At 42.0% G+C, this 25,121-nt stretch overlaps 3 protein-coding genes across 4 annotated transcripts in view; 2 read left to right on the forward strand and 1 right to left on the reverse strand.

Moving 5' to 3' along the window:
- Positions 1 to 4,710: 4,710 nt before the first annotated feature.
- Positions 4,711 to 6,694, forward strand: LOC128502554 (caveolin-2-like). Its single transcript, XM_053472372.1, has 3 exons — positions 4,711 to 5,050; positions 5,939 to 6,126; positions 6,397 to 6,694. Exons 1-3 carry the CDS (start codon positions 4,901 to 4,903, stop codon positions 6,551 to 6,553), a joined length of 495 nt encoding a protein of 164 aa, XP_053328347.1. The 5' UTR covers positions 4,711 to 4,900; the 3' UTR covers positions 6,554 to 6,694.
- A 2,751-nt stretch (positions 6,695 to 9,445) lies between these two features.
- LOC128502555 (caveolin-3-like) lies at positions 9,446 to 14,950 on the forward strand. Its single transcript, XM_053472373.1, has 2 exons — positions 9,446 to 9,618; positions 13,382 to 14,950. Exons 1-2 carry the CDS (start codon positions 9,499 to 9,501, stop codon positions 13,721 to 13,723), a joined length of 462 nt encoding a protein of 153 aa, XP_053328348.1. The 5' UTR covers positions 9,446 to 9,498; the 3' UTR covers positions 13,724 to 14,950.
- A 1,748-nt stretch (positions 14,951 to 16,698) lies between these two features.
- The window catches only part of ARHGAP4 (Rho GTPase activating protein 4), a 40,590-nt gene continuing 32,167 nt past the window's right edge, over positions 16,699 to 25,121 (reverse strand). The window contains exons 12-23 of one of the 2 annotated variants that reach the window (XM_053472371.1): positions 23,877 to 23,979; positions 22,270 to 22,330; positions 21,828 to 21,905; positions 21,141 to 21,275; positions 20,543 to 20,648; positions 19,909 to 20,142; positions 19,513 to 19,589; positions 19,227 to 19,407; positions 18,815 to 18,907; positions 17,648 to 17,800; positions 17,434 to 17,530; positions 16,699 to 17,342 (exon numbers count right to left, since the gene is read on the reverse strand). In XM_053472371.1, coding sequence (XP_053328346.1) covers positions 17,130 to 17,342; positions 17,434 to 17,530; positions 17,648 to 17,800; positions 18,815 to 18,907; positions 19,227 to 19,407; positions 19,513 to 19,589; positions 19,909 to 20,142; positions 20,543 to 20,648; positions 21,141 to 21,275; positions 21,828 to 21,905; positions 22,270 to 22,330; positions 23,877 to 23,979 — 1,531 coding nt within the window. In that variant the 3' untranslated portion in view covers positions 16,699 to 17,129. Of the gene's footprint in view, positions 17,343 to 17,433; positions 17,531 to 17,647; positions 17,801 to 18,814; positions 18,908 to 19,226; positions 19,408 to 19,512; positions 19,590 to 19,908; positions 20,143 to 20,542; positions 20,649 to 21,140; positions 21,276 to 21,783; positions 21,906 to 22,269; positions 22,331 to 22,673; positions 22,702 to 23,876; positions 23,980 to 25,121 lie in introns of those variants that run through there. The other variant, XM_053472370.1, reaches the window with a different exon arrangement.

Genomic DNA, 25,121 nt, shown 5'->3' on the forward strand with positions numbered 1-25,121 from the left:
AAAACAGTGAGGGAACCTGTGTTATTTCATCCTGTCTCCATCAAACACATTGGTTGGCCATTCCACAACAAACGGTGATGGTCCTCTCTGGACCAATTGGTCTGGGACCAATATGGCGATCTACATTTTTATGTTTTAGCTTTGAAAAGATAATCAAGTCCAGGTATATGTTAGCAGTGTTAAGAAGGAAGCATAAGTACATTAAAATCATGTTTAATGCACGCTGCGAGGGTAATTCAGCATGGAGTGATGCGCTTATTCCATACATCAAAGCATATCTCTCATGAAATGAAAACCGGGAATGCAGTCAGCCAGGAGATATAGAAGGAGGCAGCAGTAACAAAGCTACTAATGCAACGGGTCAAACCAGGGAACACCAGTAACGTATCACGTTGGGACATCTGGAACGCTTGTCAGCGATGCATATTTTGTTTTAGTGAAAGGGGGAAAAAATCCATATTTTACATTTTTTTCTCCTTTTTTTACCATAGGAACATGATGATGTAAGCAGTGCATTCAGCCCCCACTGTCATAACATACAGACTTTGTGGATCTCGGTTTGCTTTGAGACGGTCTATCGATGGATTTATTTGCCTTCAAACTAGTTATTCACGTCTGCCGCAAATCTTAAGGATGCCAACATCTGGGTGAGCTTAATGGATCCAAAATGTAATGCTTTTCTTGGGATCTTGCAAAAGCGTCACTGCAGGAGGTGGAATTTCTGAGGTTGTTTGTAGAATTGAATTGACAGTAGGGCAACAGATTTACATACTAATATACATGTGTTGAAGTTTTCAAGAAGTCATAAAAATCCTCTTCATTTTACACGAATAAGGTTTGCTTTATCATGCAGCTTATATCATCATGACATCCTACATAACTGCTATGGGGCATTGTTGAGTACAGAGCTTGACAGGTAAAGGACATCATCCATATACCTGTATTATCGTACCTGTTACATTATTATTAGGGTTAGATGTTATAAATGTATACATTTTAGATATTGTTCTATTTATTGTTTTAAACAAAAGAAAACAGAAGTCTAATCACAAGACTCTTTGCAGTCATTGGTCTCCCTGCTCCAGGAGTTCTCCTGGGGACGGAAATTTGCCTTTGGAGGTCAATGAAGACCAATGAAGGAGCTCCCTGCCGGCGACCAATAGAGTCGCTCGTACAGACCTTTAACTCCTGACGCTGAAACTTGGCCTGGGGAGGGAACCAATTGGTTGCTGCCAGAGGAGGCTCCTGCAGGGGACCAATAGAGTCGCTTGCATGGACCTTTAACTCCTCGCGCGATCCTATGGATTTCCGCTCCCGTTAACCCCTGCGATTCTGTGTAGATAAGGTAGGCTAAAGGGGGAAGAGGCAGGACAGAAGGACAGCGCCCCGTAGCTGGTTGGTTTAAATACTTTGGACCTTCTATTAACACCTGGAATTTTATGTATAGCTCAATAAGCATCCCAAACACTAATATATCCAAGATAAAAGAAAGCATTCCTTTTTTATACAGATCTAGTTTTAGGGTTGGAGAATAGTGGCCAGATAATCTTATTGCTTATATTATTAAAACCAAAGATTTAATCCAACAGGTCACAGACCATTTTCTTTCACAGCATGATGAAAAGGAACAGATATTTGTTGGTCTGAATGCAGTGTTTTCAAGCGCTTTGGCATTAAATTAAAATGAAAATTATAAGTATTGGATTCGATCAGTTTTTACTCAAAACCTAGCATATCCTTAAGTCCCCTCTAGCGTTTAAGCTTGGGAACAAATCCTTTACAAACCAACCGTGCTATTTTAATCTCATTAGAAATTGTGGAATTTTGTCATTGACCTTAAAAATGTATTACTAAACATAAATGACTCTCCCGGGAGCTAAGAACACAAAGTGTGTCCCTTTGGAACAGCAGCCACAGCCAACTAATGGTCATGCCTAATAACGCGCCGTAGAATTCCTTCCTGCCTTTTAATGTGGGCAGAAACGTTGACGCACTTGAGGACGGAGAAAGCAAAGCCGGTAAACAATGGACTGTGCGACATTAACCTCTATGCTGCCATTGAAGTGTTTCATTGTAGAACGTTAATAGGTGGGGGGTGTCAGGAAATGTAACTAAATGAATGGCCGTGGACTACAATTCAATTGCTTGAGCACATTAGTCCAGTTGAAGTGTACCTGGACTACCTTTTGGCATGCTGCAGGCGTTCCTCTTTGTACCTGTGCTTGACGTACGTCTCCCTACCCTGTATTTACGTCAGGCACTGCTCATGACCTGACATAGGGCAGCACCCCCTGCTCACAAAGCATATATATGTCCCTTAAAGTATTAATTGTGCTGCTATATATTCAGAATTGAAGATGAATTGTTTCAGGCTCCTGTAAGCGATCCTTGGATTATTTGAATTATGTTCCTTCAAAACCTCAACTTTTCAACCACTCTATGTAAACTATTTTTTTTATGAGTGTAGTTCATACAAATATCCACAAGAGGGCAGCAGATTATCATATTCCTTTGCACTATGAAGTCCATCATTGCAATCGCTAATGGGATTCTTTGGAGAAGACAATATAAACCAAGTTTTAATAATGCTTTTTGAAATTATCCCTGTTTAATAATATGAATCATCAAAATGCTATATCACATCGCATACAAATAGCAAACTTACTGGTATGAGTATGATATATAAATACACATCAGGGGATGTGAACCCTGCCTGTGAGCTGCCGTCTAGTCTTGTGATACTTTTATACAAAGTTTCAAGAATGGTGGGCTTTTGAGGCCCCCGCTCAAGAGCTTACAATCTAAAGTAGGGGAATAGGAGGGGTGAAAAGAGGGAGTAGTAGCTCTCTTGCAGCAGTAATTAGGGGTAAGTGGTTTTAGCATGCAACAGAAGCAAGAACGGGTTGGTGCTTGGCTTGAGATGGTAGTAAGCAGGCTGTTTGTTATGGTGCAGGAAAGCTACAAGAGGATAAAGAGAGAAACTTTAAAGTTAAAAAGAGGAGGAATTATGGCTTTAGGAGACCAGAAACTGGAGGGGATCAGGACAAAGGAATGTGCAAAAATGTAAGTACCAACATTTGGCCAAAAAAGAAACAATCTCCCCAAAATAATATTTAGTACATATACAGGAAAACAAGCAGAATTATACTAAATAAGAATTAATAAAACTTGCTCGCAGATAGTGGTCCAAATGAGTTTGAATACCTTTTGTATTTTGCAAGCGCTTGGCTTGAGTTGGTAGTAAGCGGGCTGTTTGTTATGGCGCAGGAAAGCTTTTCTGTCGTGCAAGAACTTGGCCTGAGATAGTAGTAAGCAGGCTGTTTGTTGTGATGCATGAAAGCTACAAGAAGAAAAAGATGCCAAGAAATCTCCTGTATTCCTGCACGGAAGACTCGCAAACCAATCAGCAACAAGAGAGCAGGTGCCTGTATTAATTCATTGTGTTCTAAGAGTCAGAAAATATAATAAATGACCGTTCTGCACTCATTTTATCATTCATTTAACATGAATATACATATACATTTTATGGAAGGGTGTTGACTGTTGTAGCATCGATCTTCCGGGCTAGGCTTACTCCCCCCTTAAAAAACCCCAATAATGACACCACACCATAGAATATGGATAGAAAAGGCCACAGCCAATTTTATTTATTAGAGTCATTGTCACGCCAAAACCTGAAACAAAACATAGGTGCGTTAACAAGGACAATGACTCAAACACCAACATGTAAATATTTACAATAAACACTCAAGCTTGCCAAGTAATCCAGGTAGCATAACCCAATACCACTTAAGGAAGGGACATACCGAGATGCCCCCACCCTGACCTGAGGTTCCCAGCACTGACAGCCAAGAACCTACCACCAGATGTTACCAACCATTCACTTACCACCACATTAACCCCCTGGATACCTGGCAAGCTGCCGCCCCACAGACTGTGACAAACGACACCAACCCTCAAACAAAAGAAAAAAGGGGAGGGAGGGTGGGACACGCAACCAGGTAAGCTAACCACAAAAATGGTTCCTGAGCCCGGGAAAGCAGGCACTTATATAATCTACCCCTAACTCCACCCCCGAAATTCCCGCCAAAAAAGCCTACCCCTCCTCCGCACAACAGTCAAGGCCCACTATAGCCCATGCTGGCCCCCCCGTGGGCATCATTCCTATCCTAAGTAATCTTGTATTGATTTCCCCAATACATGATGTGTTCGGCCGACACATCTCTTGCCATGCAAGATACTTACCCCCGGTCAATTCTAGCGCTGGCTTGGTGACCATCATGGGTGGGGCGTCTCATTAGGCCCTTTTTGGGCATATATGAAAGTGATCGCATTGATGTCAATGGCAGCACTTTCTTGCCACTTATTCTCTGCTTGAATTGGTGAAATGACACCATAGAGGAGCTGGAGAGCTGCAGCTTCTCCATAAGGTAAGAACTTTTAATAATTTTTTAAGCGTGTTAAAGTAGTCACAAAGTTTTTAAATATTTATTCCCCTTTGGCTGCGCCGTCTGTGATATGAAACTGAATTATACGCGGCCCCCAATAGTGATACCGCAATCTCCCCTGGGTCTGCAGAGGCAGTTAATCCAGCACAGCTGGGGTGCGAGCGACGTATTGCAAATAGCGGTTGCCATATTTATATCCCAGTGACAGTTGGGTCTGGCATGTCACAGAAAAGTGTTATGGCTCCAAGAGAGGGTCTGAAACTGTATCCACAGCACTTCTCAAAGGGAGAGGCACACACAGCCAGAAATAGCGAGAGATTTACAGCGTTATAGCGACCAACTGGGGAGAACCACGCACACTAACAAAGACAGGGATATACAAATCCTGCCTTTTGCGTCCTCGCCGAGGGAACAATTCAGCGCAAGCAGAACACAACTGTGAAACTGACAACATGATTCAAGACCAGTATCTAATAGAATGTCCGATGGACGCTGACTATGATCAGAAATATCTGCAGAATCCTCAAAACACCGCACTCTATACAGAAGTCCCCCCAAGACAAGACACACGGGACCCCCGGGGCATCAACAAGCACTTGAAGGTAACATCACACGCACGTTGCACTGCTTACAGTAATGATGGAGGAGAGTTTGCTTAATTTGTGATTAAGATCTTAGGTGCTAGAAGTATACTTTATGTTGCCATGCTGGTGGGTAGAGGGCTTCACACGCTCTTGATAATTTTATATGGATGGCCTCCTAAAATCTTTGATATACATCCAGCCTCCAAGTTGGGTTATCCCCTTAAATAGAACTCATAGAGTGTTGTTTTTTTATGAATGAAGCCTGGCTTAAAGTTGTCCTGTGGGCTCGTCCTCATTTCTTGACACCCTAATAAAGCATTTAAAAAACTTATAGAGAGGTGCGTGGAATCCATTAGAGTCAAAGAAGCTCCATGTGATGACCAGAAGAGCTTAGGGGCAACTCCCTATGGCACAGCCTTTGGGACGAGATGGAAAGGGACAATAGTGGAGAAAACTGGAGCGGTGTGGTTTCTGTTGTGTTTCTGTTGTGTTTCTGTTGTGTTGTACATGAGCTCCTGTTTATCTTCTCTTAGATATCTAGAGATTAACATTAAAATTAAGTAAAAATAATTAAATGTAAGTAAATTGAACCTTTCATGTTACCTTTTTATCCATATATATATAACAAACAAAAAATATACAAACAAAGGCATAAATATTTGGGATTCCATCACACTATGTTGCCATATGATGCCTAGCTGACCACAAAGTAAACTTTGTGTACTTTGATGTAGTAGCGGGCTAAGCAATATATCGCCATACAGTGTGAAGGAATCCCCAATTCGCTGGGTATGCGCTGAATTCTTGCTTTGTTTTATGTATGTGTATATATATATATTTATTTATTTATTTTTATTTATTTTTTTACGCTGGGAGTTATTCTCTGTAACCTTTTTTTTAATGCAGGTGGACTTCTCAGATGTCTTGGCAGAGCCTAGCTCATTTCACAGTTTTGACAAGGTCTGGACCTGGAGTGACATCTTGTTCGAGTCGTCAAAGCTGTGGTGCTACCGAATCATATCCCTCCTGTGCGCCGTGCCAGTTTCTCTGATTTCCGGCATCCTCTTCGCGTTCCTGGGATGTCTGCACATATGGTAACCCTGATCACATTGTTTTAGCAATAGGCTTATTAACAAGAGTAATGACAGTAATGATGGAGTCCATTGCACCGTCCATCAACAGAGAGATCTGTGTTGAGTCGGGTACCCAATGCACCAAGGAAATAGGAAAAAAGCTAATTTCTTAAATAAATTTTGTAAATTGTAAAAATTCTGATTAAACCACCTTTTATACAGTAATACAATAAAGCTAAAGTGTCAAGGAAGCTGACCGGGAACTTATTAGATTTCTCGTATTTTCTACAGGTGTGCCATGCCGTGTATCCAGCTCTGCAATGTCTGCATGCCCCCCATTCGGACCCTGTGGGCCAGTGTGTTGGACATATTCCTTGCCCCTCTCTGTGCCAGCTTGGGACGCTGCTGCAGTTCCATTTACATACATTTTGCCAAGCAGCGGGAATAGCTGAGCAGAGATCAACGTACACGGGACACGAGAATGGCAGAAAGCCGGTTACTTGTCAGGCTGCGCATTCTGGCATGTTTATAATTTCTATAAAGTGCTGCGCGAAAGGAGCAAATGCAATAAAACGGCTTTGGATTTTCATCTTTTTTTCTCTTCATTGATAGGCATTGTGTCGGTGTGACACAGTAACGCAGGCTGTACATTCTATCTTGGAGGAGCCGTTGTATGACATCACCCTGAAAACAATGGCAAAATAATATTGCGCTAATCAAGATATGAAGCTGGTAGCTCATAATATACCTGGTTTTTTTTTACCCTGCCACTCCTTAACTCTTTCATGAACAAATCACATAGATTATATTGCAGTAACGATGGAAACGGAAGGGTTCTAAAAATGGTCCTTCTAACTGGCTTGTAAACATATTCTGAATGAATTCACCTGTATTCAAGGAGGGCTTTGTGAGGGGCATAGACTGTGATGCTCAGATACTATTAGAGTAGATTATGAGTTTTAGAATGTGTGCCCATTTACCCAGTACCTGGGACTGGGGTTAAACCCCTGAGACTCCGAGGTAGACTCTGATAGACCTAAAGCTGCCATTGTCACAATATCAAGGTCTCTATGCTGGGTTTCATTAGGTCAGGGTTTTAGGGGTTTTTATACCTCACCCCTCTTCTTCCCGGCAGAAGAAAGCACGCTTTGCCAACCAATATTTACCGGTCAGAGAAACATACTTTTCCAGCGAGGAAATAAGAGGACCCATATAAACGCTTGCAGATGGGCCCCAGACTTTTATCCTCACCACTGCTCATGACTGCCATAATCCCATTAAATAATATACTATTCAATGAATTATCCACCTTTTAAGCATACAATCAACCCTCTATTAAGGGAAACGTCGGAGGCAAACCATAGCTGTAATCAATATGAACAGTAGACATTAGAAGTAAGCACTCACTACTCACTTCGGGCACAGGCGTAGTCTTCCCTGAACCCCAACATAATCCATGGGACGTTGTATGCACTCCACAACATCAAACCTTCCCAGCTAGAGATACTAGTAGATCTACGATACTCCGAGTTACCAGGAAAAACGTTCCATGCTACCCTTTTGTGTGACTTTTGTGCAACCCAGAATTTCCTGAAAATCCTGACAGTCCCAGGAAAAGCTGAGGAAAACCATATTTGCCGGCTGGAATGATAATACAGATGGGCATGACGTCCGTGGCCATAGCCGCTTGTGTACCTCGGCTCCCGTTTGTAGAAGTGATGATTCTTTTTAAATTAAAACATATACTAATGCTGACACTTCCCTTTATCAGAAGCATATGCCTTCTTTCAGCATATATTAAAAAATAATTTAACAACTGGTGGGTAATTCAATCAAAACCATATGCATGGTTTGCCTACAATGAAAACAGTTACAGTTTTTTAACATACATCTACTGCTCAAAGCGTTAAGGGTCCAAAGCCGTGTCGGAACTATGGACATCACCTCAGAATGATGGTAAAGGAGGTGATCATCAAGCGTCTCATACCAATGTTACTTAATGATCAACGTGAATGATGTGAACAATGTCAATTATTACTAGTGACAGTGATTTTATATGGGTTGGAAATCGGTATTTGTGTGATAAGAAAATGAAAATGACAAGGGGCATATAGGAAATGTCCTTAAACGTTCTCATAGGGGGTACCATATACAGGTGGGCAAGGGAGGGCAGGCACCTTCTGGCTCAGGAGGGCAAGTAAAGCCAACTGGCCCCATCAGCCCCTTGTGCGTAACCCCCCCTAACTCATATGCACTGGCACACAAATTTACACACACTCTTACACATACACACCCACGCTAACACTCAAAAACACACACACTCTGACACCAGCACACATACACTCATGCTAACACACACTTCCACACTCCATCTCACAACAGTTACACATACACATTTATGCTAACATACAAACACTTACACATGCACATTCATGCTAACACACACATACAAACTTATTAATTCTGAGAAGAGCAATTAGACCCCCAACAGCACCCATGGAGCTGTCTGTTGGGGCCCATCACTGATCCAGAGGCCGATCCCAAGTCAGCAATGTCGCATGAGAGTGAAGAATTCAAACCATTCCACGAGAGGTGGAGAGCAATGAGACAAGGCTCACATTTCACGTGGGAAGACCAGGGCTAAATAAAGCAGATAGCCGCAGATAATCCAAATAATTAATAATATAATGCAGTAGCTTCTGCTACAAGTGTCATACAGAAAGGTTTACTTTCACTGCACCACGTATATCACTACTAGGATCAATAGTAGAAACCTGTAAATGTGTTCCCCTATAGAGATCAACCACCTTCTACAAAGTATAGGTATTTAAACCTTCTTCTGATGACATCATTAGTTAGAGCGATGGATAATGGGGATATGATATATGATATATGTATTACTATTAATGTTTTTTATCTCCGTATTTTTCAATATAGTCTATTTTTGTAAGTTTGAAAATTGAAACATTGGCTGAATTTGTTATTCAACGATTTAACCAAAATGTATCTATTTTCATTTAAATGTAGATATTGAACCATGCTTATTTTTATTGGTTTGTTAACAAAAGAACAAACACTCCCAAAAGGGGCCAGTCAGAAATATGGTTTTTTTTCCAACGTTCCTGGGCATAAATTGTGATCTTTTTATAGATTTATAGTGCAAAATAGAAACATAGATAAACATTAAAATAATGTACGATAAATTAATATGTACGCCTTGAACCCCTCAACACTCACACACTTCTCTTTTTTGAGGACAAGAAGGGGTTAAATAGAGAGGGAGGTTCATTTTGGATATTACCAGCCCCCTGGTCAGCTACACATAGAGGGAAGCAAGTAGCAGAAGAGTGACAGAGAGAGTGGAGACTGCGAAGACGAAGAAGGACACAGGACATGGCCCAAATCCAGCAGCCCGAGCCGGCGAAGGTGGATAAGTCCCAGGCAGACACCCTGACAAAGGAGATTGACCTGGTGCAGAGAGATCCAAAGAAGATCAACCAGGATGTGGTCCAGGTGAGGTGGGCATGCAAGAGGGGCGCCACTCTTTTACCATTGTAATATAAAGCTAAGATATTTGGTGAATTGTATGTGTGGACTGGATTTGAAGGGCTGTGGACAAGCCACGTTGAGATATTAAAGTTGAGTTAGTGGATAGATTGCCTGCTAATTTGAGAAATCCTAAAGCTCTTGTAGAACTTAGAACCAACAAACCAAAGAACATGTTTCCTTACTGCAGATACTCTACTCATGTTCATGGTTGGAACGGAGCAAAATCCTCAACCTCATTGACAGCTCTAGAGCCAGTAAACGTAAGAATAGTGCGTCAGAATGTCAACACCAGCCCTAAGTTCTGATAGATGGTGGACTAAAGGTTGGTGTCACTGGTGGCCATAGGAAATATCTTCTCCTGCCTAATTCTAGATCACCCATATGTGTGAGCTTAGGCATTATGGAAAACTCATCATCGCAGGTCCCAAACAATGCCTGAAAGGGATCCAAAGGTTTCATAACACGTATGAGACAATCAACCGTCTAATCCCTACAATTCTGCCCCTAAGCTGTACTGTAATAAAGTCTAAGTGAAAAAAAAAAAGGTCTTCAGGCTGCCTTTGGGATCCAAACGTTTTCAGGTTTCCATCACACCTTAACTATGATGACTGCCTGCCTTATAAAGGTAATTACACAATAATATTTTAAAGAGCTGATTGACTGTCTAAATACTTTCACGCTAAAGGATGAGATTCAAAAATTTGACAAGGCCTCCGTTTGGAAGCTATGGACATGAAACAGCAGTGTTTTTAAGTTTTGTGTAATTAGACAAAATATTAGATAACATGAACGCATTGGTCTGTGCGCTATACAAGGAGACATCCCGGTGTGTAAGTTAACACATATATGTAAATTATTTACGCCTCTAACGTTCATCAGCGAAATGGTATTTTGCACGTCCATGGCATCAGAATATCGGGGACCTTCCCCAAGTAAACATTTGTCAGAAGATGCTGAGGGTACAGAATGTCCAATGGTATATTTAACCCTTTTTTCATTGGATTGCGCAGGTGAGATACGCACGTTTGGACTTCCTTATCCATTTTCCAGAGACATGATGGCGCCATATAGATTAATAAATAATAATAATAATAAAATTAAAGGGACCATAACTGGTATAGAAACTAGTCACGAAACATGTTTAATATTAATATAGTGCATGTTTGTTAATGTGAGAATTTTACAGACTAAGCATAAAACACTTGTGTTTTATACATTTTAATAAACTAGTGAATTTTTTTAAGATACTTAAATTATATTACAATATTTCACCATAACTTCTGTAAGCACATTATAATAGAATCATTTTCTCCCGGAAAGTTTGGTAGGTCAGAGCTTTCCTCCCTTCTTCTGCCCGACTGTCCACTTGGACATCTTTTTTGTCATCTCTCACACATGATATTCTTCACTCTCCTCTCAGGCTCTCATTCACTTCATTCACACACAGTACCTAATTCACTGCTAGACAGGTACAAAGCAGTGGTAGAAAGGCCATCTCTCTGGACAACTTATCAGCAGGACACAAGTGTGGCTTCCTGGCCAGTCCCAACCAAATCTTTACTATTCACACCTATGTTCTTTGGCATTAATCAGAATATATGATTTCTGTAGTTACTACAACCATATGGCGACAATTTGTAACATTGCCCCTGTCGCTGTATCTTCTGCAGTCCATGAAATGTCATCAGGCATTTGTGAGAGGGGGCAGCCTTAACAAAAGGAATGGATTTTAAAAGTCCATTATAAAAAGTGCATCAGGTCCTGGGGGTGGCAGCTTCTATGCTTACATACTGGGGAACTTCTGAGAGCGAGCCACCAGGAGCTTTCCCTCTTCACATGGAGGCAAGGCATGGGGCGCGGTGGGCCTAGCCCCAGTATGTCTTAAGTGCACAGAGAGTAGCAGCCGAGGTGGGATGGGTATGGGCATGGCCAAATGCCGGTCCCATGCCCGTAGAAAGAGGAAACAGGGCTTTTTTCCCAGAGACTCCAGGTAAAAGGTATCCCTTTTCCCCTTATAACCTTCTATGGTGGTAGTCTACGTGAGGTAGGTCCTGGAAGCAGGCTGGGGTGCCGCCTTGGGTTAGGCTTAGCACCGCTCCCCACATAACTACACCACTGGTCACGCTACATTTTGGGCAACATACCCCTACAAAGCAAGTAATAACCCTAATAACTTTGTTACCTAACGGGAAAAAAGCCAATAAATTTTAACCTTCCTAAGGCATCACAAAATAAGTTGATCCAAATGACAAAAACAAAACCCCACCTAGACGTGCCAAGAATCCTACCTAATTTCATGGACAGTCACAATCATATGATCGTCCTTTATAACAAGTAACATATTTTAACCCGTTTATTTCCCATTTTGCGTAATGAGCTGATGATTGTAGTGTCCGAAGAGTGAACGTCCCTTTTCCCGGAGCATTGTGTGGCGTATTTTAACCCTTTACACGGAATAAGGTTCAGATCCACGAGAAGCTGGTGAGAGGCAATGTAACTTTAGCTTAGGAGGGAATGTTAGACTGTCAAGCACGACAGAGTAGAGTAGACAGCTGGGGCTTGTGCATTTATCCGCCTCTGCTTGTGGTAATAAATACATGGAGGGAATTAATGTTATCCCAATTTAAATGCGGAGGAATTTCTCCTCTAAAAAACCGTAATAGCCTCTCTTCGATTGTTTTGTTATGCCCCACTTTTTTTTTGTGGCCCTCCAATTCTTACACTCCTATTCACAGAAGATCAAGTAGAAAGTAACAAATTCTTAATTTACAGCCTTAAAATCACGCCCAGTAAAAAAAACACTTATTTTACGGAAAGAAAGGTATCGATGGGGCAGGGTATTACGGCTCCTTTGGCCTGGTGAAATATAATGAAATATAATATGGTGAAATATAATGTTACAGAATGTACTGCTATTTGAAATGGCAGTCTAGAGTCCCATGCAGCCACACCAATAAATAATGCATATTAAAGTACTTTGTAAGTGCTTTAATGGGACATTCCAGATATTATATGCCCGTAACCCATCTGATAGCTGAGCAGTCCCTTAAAATGTATGTGGTGTCCTCTTTGCATGAATGGAAATTCGTGGGACTGCTATAAGGTATTAAAGTATCGCTTTAAAAGACATGTGGAAGTTCTGAAAGGTCATGTTTCCCTCCAAAGAGCAACCAAGTACCGAAATCGAACCTAATAGCAACCACATACCATATCACACCGACTACGAAGCAGGTATTGATGTATCCTCTGGCTGTTTACATGCCACAAGTAGAGCAGCTATGATATTGGGACATATAGTTTGTACTTTCTCTAACTCCGTGTTAAACAGCTCTTAGTCCAATAAACCAGACTGACTACAGCAACACATGTTTTAGGGGCGAGGTGGGGACTACAATATAGAGGACTAAATTCAAGATGTCTGCCAGGTTCCATTAATGCCCCAACCAACCCTTTATGCACCGCCTGCTTGTTTATGCCTTGTCCTGGCCCCGTCTTACCCCAGTCTACCAAGTCTTACTGTAATCTTTCAGCTTAGGATGCCATTTGTGTTCTAAATCTGGATATTTTTACACAAAGCCACCCAAAGTGTACAGGACTTCTCGACTATGAACAAGAAGAAGTCTTCATTAAAGAAACCTAATTAAAGTTTTTTTCTTGTGCTGTTGCTGAGGAACCCTATAATGCGCCTTCTGGCTCCTTCTGACCTGGTTTTGTGTTTGCCTTGCAGGTGGATTTTGAGGATGTGATCGCTGAACCGGATGGCACTCACAGCTTCGACGGGGTGTGGAAAGCCAGCAGCACCACTTTCACAGTCACAAAGTACTGGTGCTACCGCATCCTTTCTGCAGTTCTTGGCCTGCCTCTTGCGTTGCTCTGGGGCTTCTTGTTTGCTTGCCTATCGTTCTGCCACATCTGGGCGGTGGTTCCCTGCGTTAAGAGCTATCTGATGGAGGTGCAGTGCGTGGGCCAGTTCTATTCTCTTTGCGTCCGTACGTTCTGTGACCCTATTTTCGAGGCTGTGGGAAAGGCACTAAGCGGGATACGAGTGGCACTGAGGAAAGAAGCCTGAAGACAGAGGATCCCAGTTATTTCCTAATCGGTGTCCAATCCCTGAGGTGTTGTACTATGTCCACTGAAGGTGGCTTCTCTGATCATCCCCAGAGGGACCAGCAATGCATTCATCTTCAAAGCATTGCCGCTCCCTCTGGCACCATAAGGCCATGGACATTGAAGCCCCTTGGATTAGGCTCACCGGTTGCCTTCACCATTACTCGGTTGTGAGAGCATCGTCTCTTCACCAGTGATACAAATAAAGACTTGGTCAACAATAAGATACAAATACCACATTTTATTTGCACGGCTCTGTGTGCACCAGTAGCTGCATTTCGATGAGAATTGGATCTGTATTAAAGAACACACGGCCTTTTATCAGATCGTTTTACAATGGCAGAAATTCCAAGGAAGCAGCGATCAGCTTAGAATGGGTTTAAGTTCCCCCCAAATCTTTACAGAGCCAGTAGGCCCAAATGTATATGCCCTTCTTCTCAACGTTATCCACACTCATCAAGTTCATGAGAAGGAAAGACAACTGAAATACACGGCTTTTCTCCTTTGATACAGAGAGATAGGGTCGCACGCAGCAGGGGGTTACGTGTCTCACGGTGAGCAGGTAACCCAAGTGCTGGGGTGCTTCTGAATAACTCAACATATAGCAGTGACAAAAGGGATGCAGCACGGACACGGAGACAGCAGAAGAAACAGCAAAATATTTATTACGAAAGCAGAGGGTTGACGCAAGCCACAAGAGCAGACAAACATGTAAGATCTGCGGGAAGCTCGGTTGCCTTTTGTGCCATTAAAGTGGTAAAATAAGCTGCCCCGCGGACCTCATTCCTCTAAAAACAAACAACTATTCTTAAGATGTTGCTGGTGATGTTGCGGTGACCCCTTCTGGACAAATGGTGCATTACATCTTCGTAAAAAGGTGAAGACGTTCACAATTCCATTGGGGGGGGCAGAATTTAATAACCTTAAAGGACCAAGATCCATTCATGTGTGACGAGCCTATGATCCATATTTATATGTTTAAGCAAATCTCATACCAAATGCTAGAATTCAGTAAAATATTATTCTTTTTCTCCCCAGAGTTGTTACACGTTATCTACTTATGTCCATCAAACTTTTCTTTTTCTTAGTAAATGTGATCAATGCCTTTTTATCGACTCCAGGTTTCTTTAATCTAGACCTAGCTATGGTTTAAAACAACTTAACTAGCAATGCGTATCCATCATAAGTTTTTTCCCAACTCTTTAACTTCATTAAAGGTGCCGTTCCATTTAGACATAACATTAAATGATAAGTATGATAAGCCAAATAGCATGCCTGTGGTTTTATTCTTTCCCTTAAAGGTTGTTTAGTTACACAAAAACGACAAGAAGACTTTTAGGAATTATTGGTCAATTACTATGGCAACAGCCTATAAAATCTTGCCTTTTTGTTCACGTTGACAGGACATGTCTTTTTCCCTCAACCCATTTAGAGTTCAGTGTGCACGGATCAACTGGAGCCCTGGCAAAGCTTAAAAGCATCTCCAAACGGGTCAGGGCCACCCTTACACCTCAAGCCCTATATGTGTCCCCAGTGCTGCTGCTTACTACTCTCCCCCTCACACTTGCGGCGTTCGCATTGCTGAATGAAGCACAGCATAAGACATGACATCATACTCCAATGCTCCGTTTCACTCAGTGCTTAGCACTAAGCACGAGGTAGATAAGACCCCATGTGCCCCTTCCTAAGGACAGAAGCCCTGCAAAGCCAATATGTTGCAAACAGAACAATCGCACAAGTATTTTGGGTTCTAAAACACACATTGAGACAGAGTACATTACAAATGGGCAATGCAGCTGAACCATGTCATGAGGCCACTTAGACCCTGGACTGGCGCACAATGTTGGCACACAGGTTGAGGTAGCCTTTAACTAATAATGTATAACCAGGAAGTAATGGTGTGAGGATAGTCAGCGTTCAATGACTAAGTCGTTTATTGTCGGACATCTCTTCCAGCAACTTAAGTCACATGGAATATTTCCGTTGCCGAGTACCAAAGAGTTGCATTCAGGATATCACTAAAAGTGCTTAGTGGAAGGATATGAATGGGCATTCACCATTCTGTGTTAAATTGTAGCAAATATAGTTGTTATCACGTATTCAGGGAGGGGGTATGTATGTTTGTATGTATAATTGTATGTGAGCATTAATGTCTATGTATAAGTGTATGTGAACATGAATGTGTATGTATGTGTGTGTTATCATGAATCTGTGTGTAAAAGCGTTTGTATGCATGAGCATGAATGTGTGTTGGCATGAGTGTGTGTTTGTGTGTAAGCACGAATGTGTATATATAAATGGTGTGAGAGGGAGTGTGTACAAGTGTATGTGTAGGTATGTGTATTTGTGCTGGCATGTGTAAATTTGTGTAAGTATGGTTACGTATATGAGTGTATGTTGCGAGGGCAAAAGAAGGCACAAGCAAGCTGTTTGGGGGCAATGATAGCACAGACAAGCTGTTTGGAGGTCAATGATGGCACAAACAAGCTGTTTGGGGCAAGAATGGCACACATGCTGCTCTTTGAGGACAATGACGGCACAGACCAGCTGTTTGGGGCAAAGATGGCACAGGAAGGGTGTTTGGGAGTTAAGGTGGCACATATAAGCTGTGGTTTCTGGTTATGCCCCTGCCTGTCAGCTATCTATTTTCCTTATAGGAAATTACTCCTGGAGTTAGGTAAAAATTTAACCCTGGGGAGTTCCTTCGCCCATTGCTCAAATAAGCTGAAAAGTATTCCAAACTCCTTCTACAGATACATAGTGGGTATCTAGTATGTTGCATCCATGTTGAGCTTCCTATGCTGGCTTTAAGGCGATCCCCACCCACAGGGCGTTGTGCTTTTGATGTTGGATACCTTGTTGGGTTCACTCTTCATTCTACGCAGCAGTCAAGGTCAAAAGCTTGTAGGAAATGAACAGAAGTAGAACAAAAGATGGATGCTTAATGAATTGGCTATTTAAATGATGTTCAACACTTACGTGTACAGCAATCAACAAGTATTTTTTTTTAATAAGGACACCTGTACCCTTCACTCTCAGATTGGCTAGGCCAAAGGCCTCTGCTGGTTCCTTTGACATAAAGAGGAAGGATAAGGAGCCCCAGCTGGCGTCATACAGCTGTGCTTATATTTATGACAATAACAAACACGGACACATAATAACAAAGGACGTGTTAGGGGAGCTCGGGGAACACCGAATCCTTTACAGCGCGAATGTTCAGTACGCGTCCTAATATCGTCAGCGCGGTTAAAACTCTTGACCACAAAACCATTGTGCTCTAGGCCGAAGGAGAGAAAAGTGGGGTCCCACGGAGAATTAATCTGTTGGGGGCTCATTTGTATCCCAGGCTCAAGACAAGAAGTTTAAATTCATTTCCTGGCCCCAAAACCACTTCTTCCCTGAGCCCCTTTTTTCCCAGCTGGGCTCCCACGAACTGGCTCACAGGAGCTGGGTGCCGGGGGTTTAGTTTCCCGTGGCTTCCCTGCTTTTGTGGGATCTGCATGTTCCTCCAGTCCCACCTGCCTTTGAATCGTTTTTCCCAACAGCTCCTTGAAGACACTGTCCATGTTTTTTGTTACATCCTACAAGAATAGAATAGGACAAAATAAACGTCTTCTGGTCGTTTCCCTTACATCAACAGCGTACACGTTCTGATATTCTGTCATCTCTTACCCTATCCACTTCTATACCCGGACGGTCGCTTTGCCAGGATTTTGTCCCCTTTTGCGTGCCGTCTGTGTTCCTCTTTTCCCCTGCTGCGCTGGAAATCCTATGGAATCAAAACAGAGTCATTTTTTTTCATCACCTCCACTGAAATTGTACTATTTTTATTATATTTATAACCTGAAGCTCCCATTGGGACTTCAGAACCTCCGCTCTCACTTACCTTTCCATGTGCCCCAGGAACCGTATGGGTCCAGGGTGACTGATGGCGAATGGAAGACGAGCCGGTTCTATGATTTGGTAGTTCAATTTCCTGATTGGGCTTCCCTCGCTGCGTTTTCGGGGAGAGCAGGCGCTGTCTGAGTTTACGCGTACCCTGAGAATTTAATCAAATGTTATTCAGTATCCGTTGACCAATGCTGTTTATTGTATACGGTTTTTAAAGATGGAGATTCTGGCTATGTTATCATCTGCATCATGAAAAGTTGAAAGCCTTAATGTTTCTGGGAGTGGAGCAGTATCTTAACACTCAACACTCAACAAAAAAGGGCCGGATGACCCAATTTTCTAAATTCTATCTTTAGAATTTAACAGGAGAAAAAATAGATTTTTTCACCTGTATAAGAAGACACATTTCTAGTCACCTGAGTTCTATAAAGTGTTCGTTATGTGACAGTGTGAACCCCAGGGAGATGATTAGCATGGCATCTGAGTACAGCTGCTATGCAGATTATACATATGGGTCCCTGGGGTGGAGCAATTGGAGAGCAGGGTGGGCCAATGCTCCATTTCCCCATTTTGTGGAAACTCCATGCCGGGTTTTCCATGAGGCAAGAAGTCCACAGGATCCGGTCCGGGATTTCTATTAGGCTGACATCAGGCACAGGTGCTGGACATTAAAAACCCCTGGAGCCTGATACTCAGGAAGACTGTTGGGGGAAGAGGACGTTTCCCAGGGCAAGGAGAGGCCCTGAACAAGATCATCCCTGAGCCAAGTGAGGCAATACCTGCCTGGACTCTTTTGTGTGCTGTCTGGGGGAGGTTTTCCAGAGCCTGGCGTAGCTGGGTCTGGCTGGGAGGTTGAGTTAGTGGGTGATTAGGCTGGTCAGTCTGGACCAGCGTAGTTTAGTTAGAGAGGGCTCCAATTGGGAGCTAGGTTTTCGTTTTATGATTTGGTTTTGGGGTTTGAGCGATTAAAAATAAAGCGCTATTTTGTTCACAGCTGCTGTTCCTAAAAAGTGACATGTGTGGCCCTCATGCTACAGGGTTTGTCACAGTATGTAAAGAAGGTTGAAGCTTTTCAATCTAGAGCTACCTTTCTTAGCCATTATACTAAAAACCGCCACTCAATTTGATCCACTTGCTGGCTCCCTGTCTATCCCCATCTTACCTGCTCGGCTCTACAGTCGGCTCATCTGGGGTATGTGGTGGGCCAGGCTCTCCATCCTTCTTCAACCCTCGTTGCTCCAGTCGCCTCTCTGCCCTACAATTAGGTCACAGAATCACCGTGTGAATTTTTGTGAAATCAGTTCTCTTCCAAAATCAACAAACTGTCTGTTTAGCCCCTTCCTAGCCTGAGCCCCGCTTTGTACCCCTTCCAGTTCAGAGCGTACTTTTAACCCATAGCACCCGTGTCAGACCATTCGAGAGCCTCACTTTTTTGGTACACTATTATCCTGTAGTTAACCCAGTGACCCCCTCACTATTGGAACATAGGTTTTCCATTTTTTGTAAGGTACCTTGGTGTGACCTTGTGACCCTTGGTGTGACTCTCTGCAAATTGAATTAAGTTTTCCACTCACCCTTCAGGGACATTGATGTACTTGTGGGGAATGAGACCTCGATTCCCAGCTGCCTCTCCTCTCCACCAGTCACCAGATGGTTTGCCGTGGAGAATCAATGTGTCCCCCTTTTTAAATGACAGTTCCTGGGGGGTCCGAGCTGTGTAGTCAAACCTTGCAATTCCTTCCAAGAAATCCAAGTCTGGGAAATATACAGGAAACAAGAGAGCTAAGATGAGTTTGGAGAAAACAATCAGCTATAGCTTATAGCATGCATGGCTAAACATGAGTGTAAAACGTTTCCGACCTTCCTCTCCTCCAGCTGCGTCATGATGGACCTCTTGGTCGCACTCCTCGATTGTGGGATCCAGGGCTAGAGCCTCACTAATAGTATAAAGACAAAGGGTAACTTCAGTGATCAAACCTGTGCAGAATAGTTAGACAGTGACACTTAAGGGATTTTGAAACCAATGACATCAATCCTTACACACTCAACATATTTAACAAAACCCAAGAAAAAATTCTAAATATCCAGACAAAATGCATCTAAGAGCATTTGATGAGGTATATGTAGCCAATGGCAGATTTGCAGCCATTATATGACCAAACTGGTCCCATAAAGCCACTTGGATTTCGAGCAGTTCTTAATATGTGGAATCTCACAGCGACAAGGACCTTTCCATCATATGTTGCTTTGCCTCACCAGTACTCCTCATCTTCCTCCACAGTCATGCACTTCTCGTATACCGGACCCTCCAGTTCTGCGGGCCCGGGGAAAATCCGCTCCTGGTAAATGATGATGGTCTTCACAACCTCGTTCACACGGGCCTGGACAGAAACAGGGTCCTGTCCTTCAGGGATGGAAACCAGGGTTGGACCAAAACACACAGCCAGATTATAAGGGTCCATCATGTTCTCGTCACTGTAGTGGGACAGACTGGGAGAACACAGTGTGAAGGTTTAGAACATCGGCCATTAAAGCTCGACCGGTATCAACAGATAACTGCGGAATTCAATACAACGTTACAGGCTAAAGTGAAATGATCAGACTTTGCGTCCTTATTCATGCGTTTCTGCTTAGAACCCTCAAAGTGCACTGGAAAATTAGCAAGTTTTGGATTTTAAAGCAAGATTCGTATGGAAATACCTATAGAGGCGTTTGTGTATTTTTTTGCATGCCACATCTTATAGGGAAGAACACATCTCTCTAGCACAAGAAGATAACGTAGCATGTTATTTAAGATTTTTTTTACGTGTCTGAATACACTATTATACCAAAAAAATGAGTATGAGAGTCTCTCAATACAATGATGTCAACAGATCCATATATTACTCACTGATTTAAGAAGGCAAAGAGGTATCTGAGAACTAAAGTGACGGAGTGAGGGAGCTGAGCGACCAGTTTCTTGAGGAGTAACACTCTCTCCTGCGCAGTCTCCAGCTCTGTGGAAAAGATGAAAAAAAGTTAATATACTTGGCAAAGATGCAGTAAGGGAAATGTACAAAACATATACCATTCCTAGAATTAATCACGGTCCTTTTTTTTTTTGCTTCTGTTAGTTTGTTCACAAAGTAGCGCAAAAGTTAAAATGGCAACATTATTTAGACTGTAGCAGTAACACTATGGATACGTTGGCATAAACCTTTAAATGTGATACAACATAAAAAAGAGGATTGTCACCCTTTTTAAAATGTATTAATTTATTAAAAATAACAAACAGGAGTTTTCAGGACAATGCCTGATGCCCTCCAAGCATTGTTAAGGGGCAGCTCAACACATTTTATTTTATAGATCTCCCAACCGTTCTGGACTTATCAGTACAGTAGACGTATGTATGTTAAATACTAATTCAGCCATTGAGTTATTTCACTAGCACGATGTATAGAACATACGGCTTGCTCTATAGTATAGCGAAGCCGCGTCTGTGTACTTACGGATACAGGATAGCAGGTCGTTAAACATTTCATTTGGGAAGAGTGGCTTCTCTAGACCTCTGAAATAAAGCTTCAGAACCCCAGCCACAGAATCCACATCGTGCCCAGAATAGCTGTCATCCAGCGGATCCTCACCTACAGGACAGAGCGACTGCAAATTACACCTCCTTAACTGCCTCTGCTTTTATTCTCCTGGGTCATATACACTTTGAGAAAAATGTTGCATTATACACACACATACACACACACACATACTTACACAGTATACACACGCAAACACCCACACTTATTCCCAATGCAAGTCATCATCTATTCAACCAGCAGAGGGCACCAAAGCGCAGAGAAATATATATTTTATATCATATTTATATATATAATATGTGACTTATAAAGACAAAGATCTCCAGTTTATAAGTGGGCATACAATAAAGTTCACTGCCTCAGTGTTCTATCATGTTTATTGCATCATATATTTATAATGCAACATGGCAATCCATCATCCAATTCTCTTGCCAAACCTATTAATGTAATGGACCCAGCTGTTTGTTACACTCAATGAGGGTTATAAATAAAGGACGGATCTGGCAGTTGTTTTCTGGTTGCTATGGTAATAGCGCCTCTTCTACCGTCCTGTACCATAAATTTTGTATGGGAACCCCTATATATTTAAGTAAATAATATACTCGCCTTTCTCAAACGCACTGCGGATTTCATTCACCTGGGCTTGCGATCCGGGAACACGGAAAATACCCTCATGCTGTAAACCTGCAATTCAGAGGACGTGGTTTTTAATAACAGAGTTGATCCGAAAACCCAGTTCCAAAGGAGATGTTTTTCTACAATGCTGGTCTACGACATCTTATTCTCTAAGGAGCCCCATATGTGATGATCCTTTTATTCTTTCTATTAAATAATTATTTATTGTTTTATAAAGTGCCATCATTCCGCAGCGCTGTACAATGGGTAAACGCGACATAAGAAGTAGCATATAACATAACAATTTGATTTTGATGCCTATGGGCATTCGGTCTACCGCCAAAGCTTGTTGACGTTAATCTCTGATCTGTTAAATCTCGCAATCTCAGAAGGGAACGCAAAGACCCCGAGTCACATCACTATACCTACTCACCATGGAGATTGATAAATCGGATACAGCTGGACACAACCCGGGGAATAGATTCTCCAGAACTCTGTGGGGGACAGAGACAAATGATCTGCTAAATATACCCCATGCTCTTATGCCACTCCAATTCAGATATATACAAAGGGACATGTCCTATCATGTTTACTCATAAGGGCAAATAAAGAAAACCTAATGTGACAATACATTCATTGTATATGTTACGCTATGCTATATCAAAAAGTATTTAATATTATAAAAAATATTTATTTTTTAATGGGAAATTCCTTTACCGATCATTCATCTTAAAAGGGTTGGCGATCCAGTAGTTAAACGTTGGTGTACCTTTCCAAACTAGGTAGCTAATGAGGTTATATTGCACAATTTGCATTAAAAGAACCATTGAATTGTACCTGAGCACGGGAAAGATACCGCCGTCTCCTGGCAGCATTGAAGAGGAGCCAAACACAAAAAGACAAAACGAGAAGGGTCTATAAGGGTGGACAAGCAAGCAAACGCAGCAGGGCCAGGCCTGGCCAGAGAAGTAACACAGGGGGCACAGAGGAGCAAAAGCCGGAATTGGTTTCTAGAAGTAAGCATGGTCAGTAGTAATGGTTAATGCGGAGTTGTGCAAAAGTCTTGAGTAGGTCCACAAAACTTTGAGAAAAATGTCTCTCGGTACGTGATGTTCACCAAAGTTCTAGCGTGTCTTAAAAAAATGCAACTCAAGAAAAGGAGTAAAGGAGATGAAGAACATCTAGAACAAAACAAGAACTGAAATACAAATTAAGATGAGAGGCTAGTCAACATCAGAAGATGAGAGAGGGGAGTATGAGAGCCCTTATGGGAAAACTCAGGTGAGTGCTGACTTCTTGCTCTGTTTTGTGTACATATAGGAAAACTATAGAATGAGACAATGGGAGAAAGACAAAAGATTAATTAGGACCTACTGTGCCTACAGAGCTAAATAAATGCAAAGGTTCTTCTTTTTGTCAGTCAAGGAAACAAATGTTACCGGGTACCTGAGCTCCTGGGCCCACATGGAAGTAAATGGGGGCTCAACTCTGGACACGTCAGAGCCATGGATTGGGAGATTAATGAGTATTCTAATTTCAGGATGTGAATTCCGTTCCAAGTTCAACAATAACTGTTGTGGCAATAGCCCGGCAATCATATCCCAAGTATTCACAAAGCTCAACAAACTAAAAAGCACATCAGACATAAAATGGGGCTAAGATGTGCTTTATGGGATCAAAGTTCAAAATGGGTTGTTTGGTGAATAGACTTATACACAGAGGTTCTGGAAGGTAGAACAGAGAGCGTAAAAATAATTTAATCAAAATTGTTGGGAACCTTGGAGATGTTTGCACAACTCTAGTCAGAATAATTATTTGAGAAGCAAAGTGTGAGGCTTACAGTATAATCAGAACATCGTGAAAACATAGAAAGCAGAACAGATTGTAAGTTCTTCTGGCACCAGGGTGAATTCCTACAGCTTGTCGTTAGTATTTACACATCAGAGGCTTCCGGGGAAGGAAAAACACTGCGAATTGTGTCACCAATTCATCTCAAGCCAGCTCAGAAAGCAAGGGAAGGGGCAGCACACGGTGAGGTACCTGAATAAACTCCTCCAAATCCCCGTTAAACAGTTTGTAGTTATACTGGGATGACGACCGCTGCCTTTTCACACGCTGAGACTTACTGGTGCTTGACTGCAGCCTGAAACCAACCGTGTGACACACAATTCACACAAAACCCAGTTCTGCTTTAGTAATGCTTTAATAACGGCGATCTGAAGTTTGCATTTGAGACATTTCAACCCCCTGACCCCACGAAGGTTCAACCTTGGTGAGCTTCACCAGCAAGAAGGGCTAAGGAGACGAGGAGATGGGATATTTCATCTCTATGCATTGCGCAGGGGCACTTTTTGCATAAGATTAGTAGGATCAGTCCTTCATAATAGTGATGTCAGGGAGGTGAAATGTTCTTCCGTAATCTTCTAGGATAGTAAATAATATAACTTGTTCTCCTCTTTGGAAAACATTAGGCAGTTCAAGATATTTAACAGGACAATCAAGTGGTGCGTAGAAACCTTGGTAAGATCTATGTAGTAAGAAAATGACATGATTAAGTATAAACACGGAAATAATGTGCCAATAAAACCATTCTAAAAACTAAACAGTGTCGTATCACCCATTCCACCCTTCTATCTTTTTTTTAACTATTACTATCAGAAGCACAAGCCCATTAGAAAAATATTTCTCTGTTTACATCAAATTTGAGCCTATTCTTATTTTCGTACGGGATGCTTAATTATATCTTACAGTCATGTGGCACAAAAGGAATGCACTGATAGGTTCGGCTTTGTTGCATAGAACAGAAAGGATTTCTTCGGTTGAGTTTTGTTGCCATGGGAACAGAAACGGTTGCTATGTGATTATTTTGAAAGAATATATCGACAGCTATGGCTCGGTTTCTTTGTCTATCAATCACAATTTGATCCAACAAATGAATTCTTGTTGTAACGGTCAAAACAGGAGATGAGTAGAGTCCTCAGGGGCCTCAGTATAAACACAATAATAAACCAGGGTTGGATTTACAATTATGGTGCTCCAAGGCAAATAAAACCCCACAGGAGCCATCTACTCCCCCCAAAAAATAAAATGTGTCGGTTGGTCATATGCTTGAAAACATGAGAAGTTTGAAAAATGATTTGAGATAAGTAGAGCCACCATGTATCCCACCCATTTGGCCTCCATGGGCATGACTTGTTTCATCCATTTCCCCCACGAGCCACACATTTTCCCCAACGAGGGAACAAACTAGAAAGTCGAAGATCAAATAAAATTATTATTATATAA

Source organism: Spea bombifrons, chromosome 8, assembly GCF_027358695.1.
Source record: "Spea bombifrons isolate aSpeBom1 chromosome 8, aSpeBom1.2.pri, whole genome shotgun sequence".
Taxonomy (NCBI): domain Eukaryota; kingdom Metazoa; phylum Chordata; class Amphibia; order Anura; family Pelobatidae; genus Spea; species Spea bombifrons.

Excerpts from the sequence above, each read along its gene's own strand:
- LOC128502554 (XM_053472372.1), top strand. The coding sequence starts at position 4,901 with ATGATTCAAGACCAGTATCTAATAGAATGTCCGATGGACGCTGACTAT. Across the intron at positions 5,051-5,938 it reads GCATCAACAAGCACTTGAAG|GTGGACTTCTCAGATGTCTT; the intron begins GTAACATCACAC and ends TTTTTAATGCAG. Across the intron at positions 6,127-6,396 it reads CTGGGATGTCTGCACATATG|GTGTGCCATGCCGTGTATCC; the intron begins GTAACCCTGATC and ends TATTTTCTACAG.
- LOC128502555 (XM_053472373.1), top strand. The coding sequence starts at position 9,499 with ATGGCCCAAATCCAGCAGCCCGAGCCGGCGAAGGTGGATAAGTCCCAG. Across the intron at positions 9,619-13,381 it reads TCAACCAGGATGTGGTCCAG|GTGGATTTTGAGGATGTGAT; the intron begins GTGAGGTGGGCA and ends TTTGCCTTGCAG.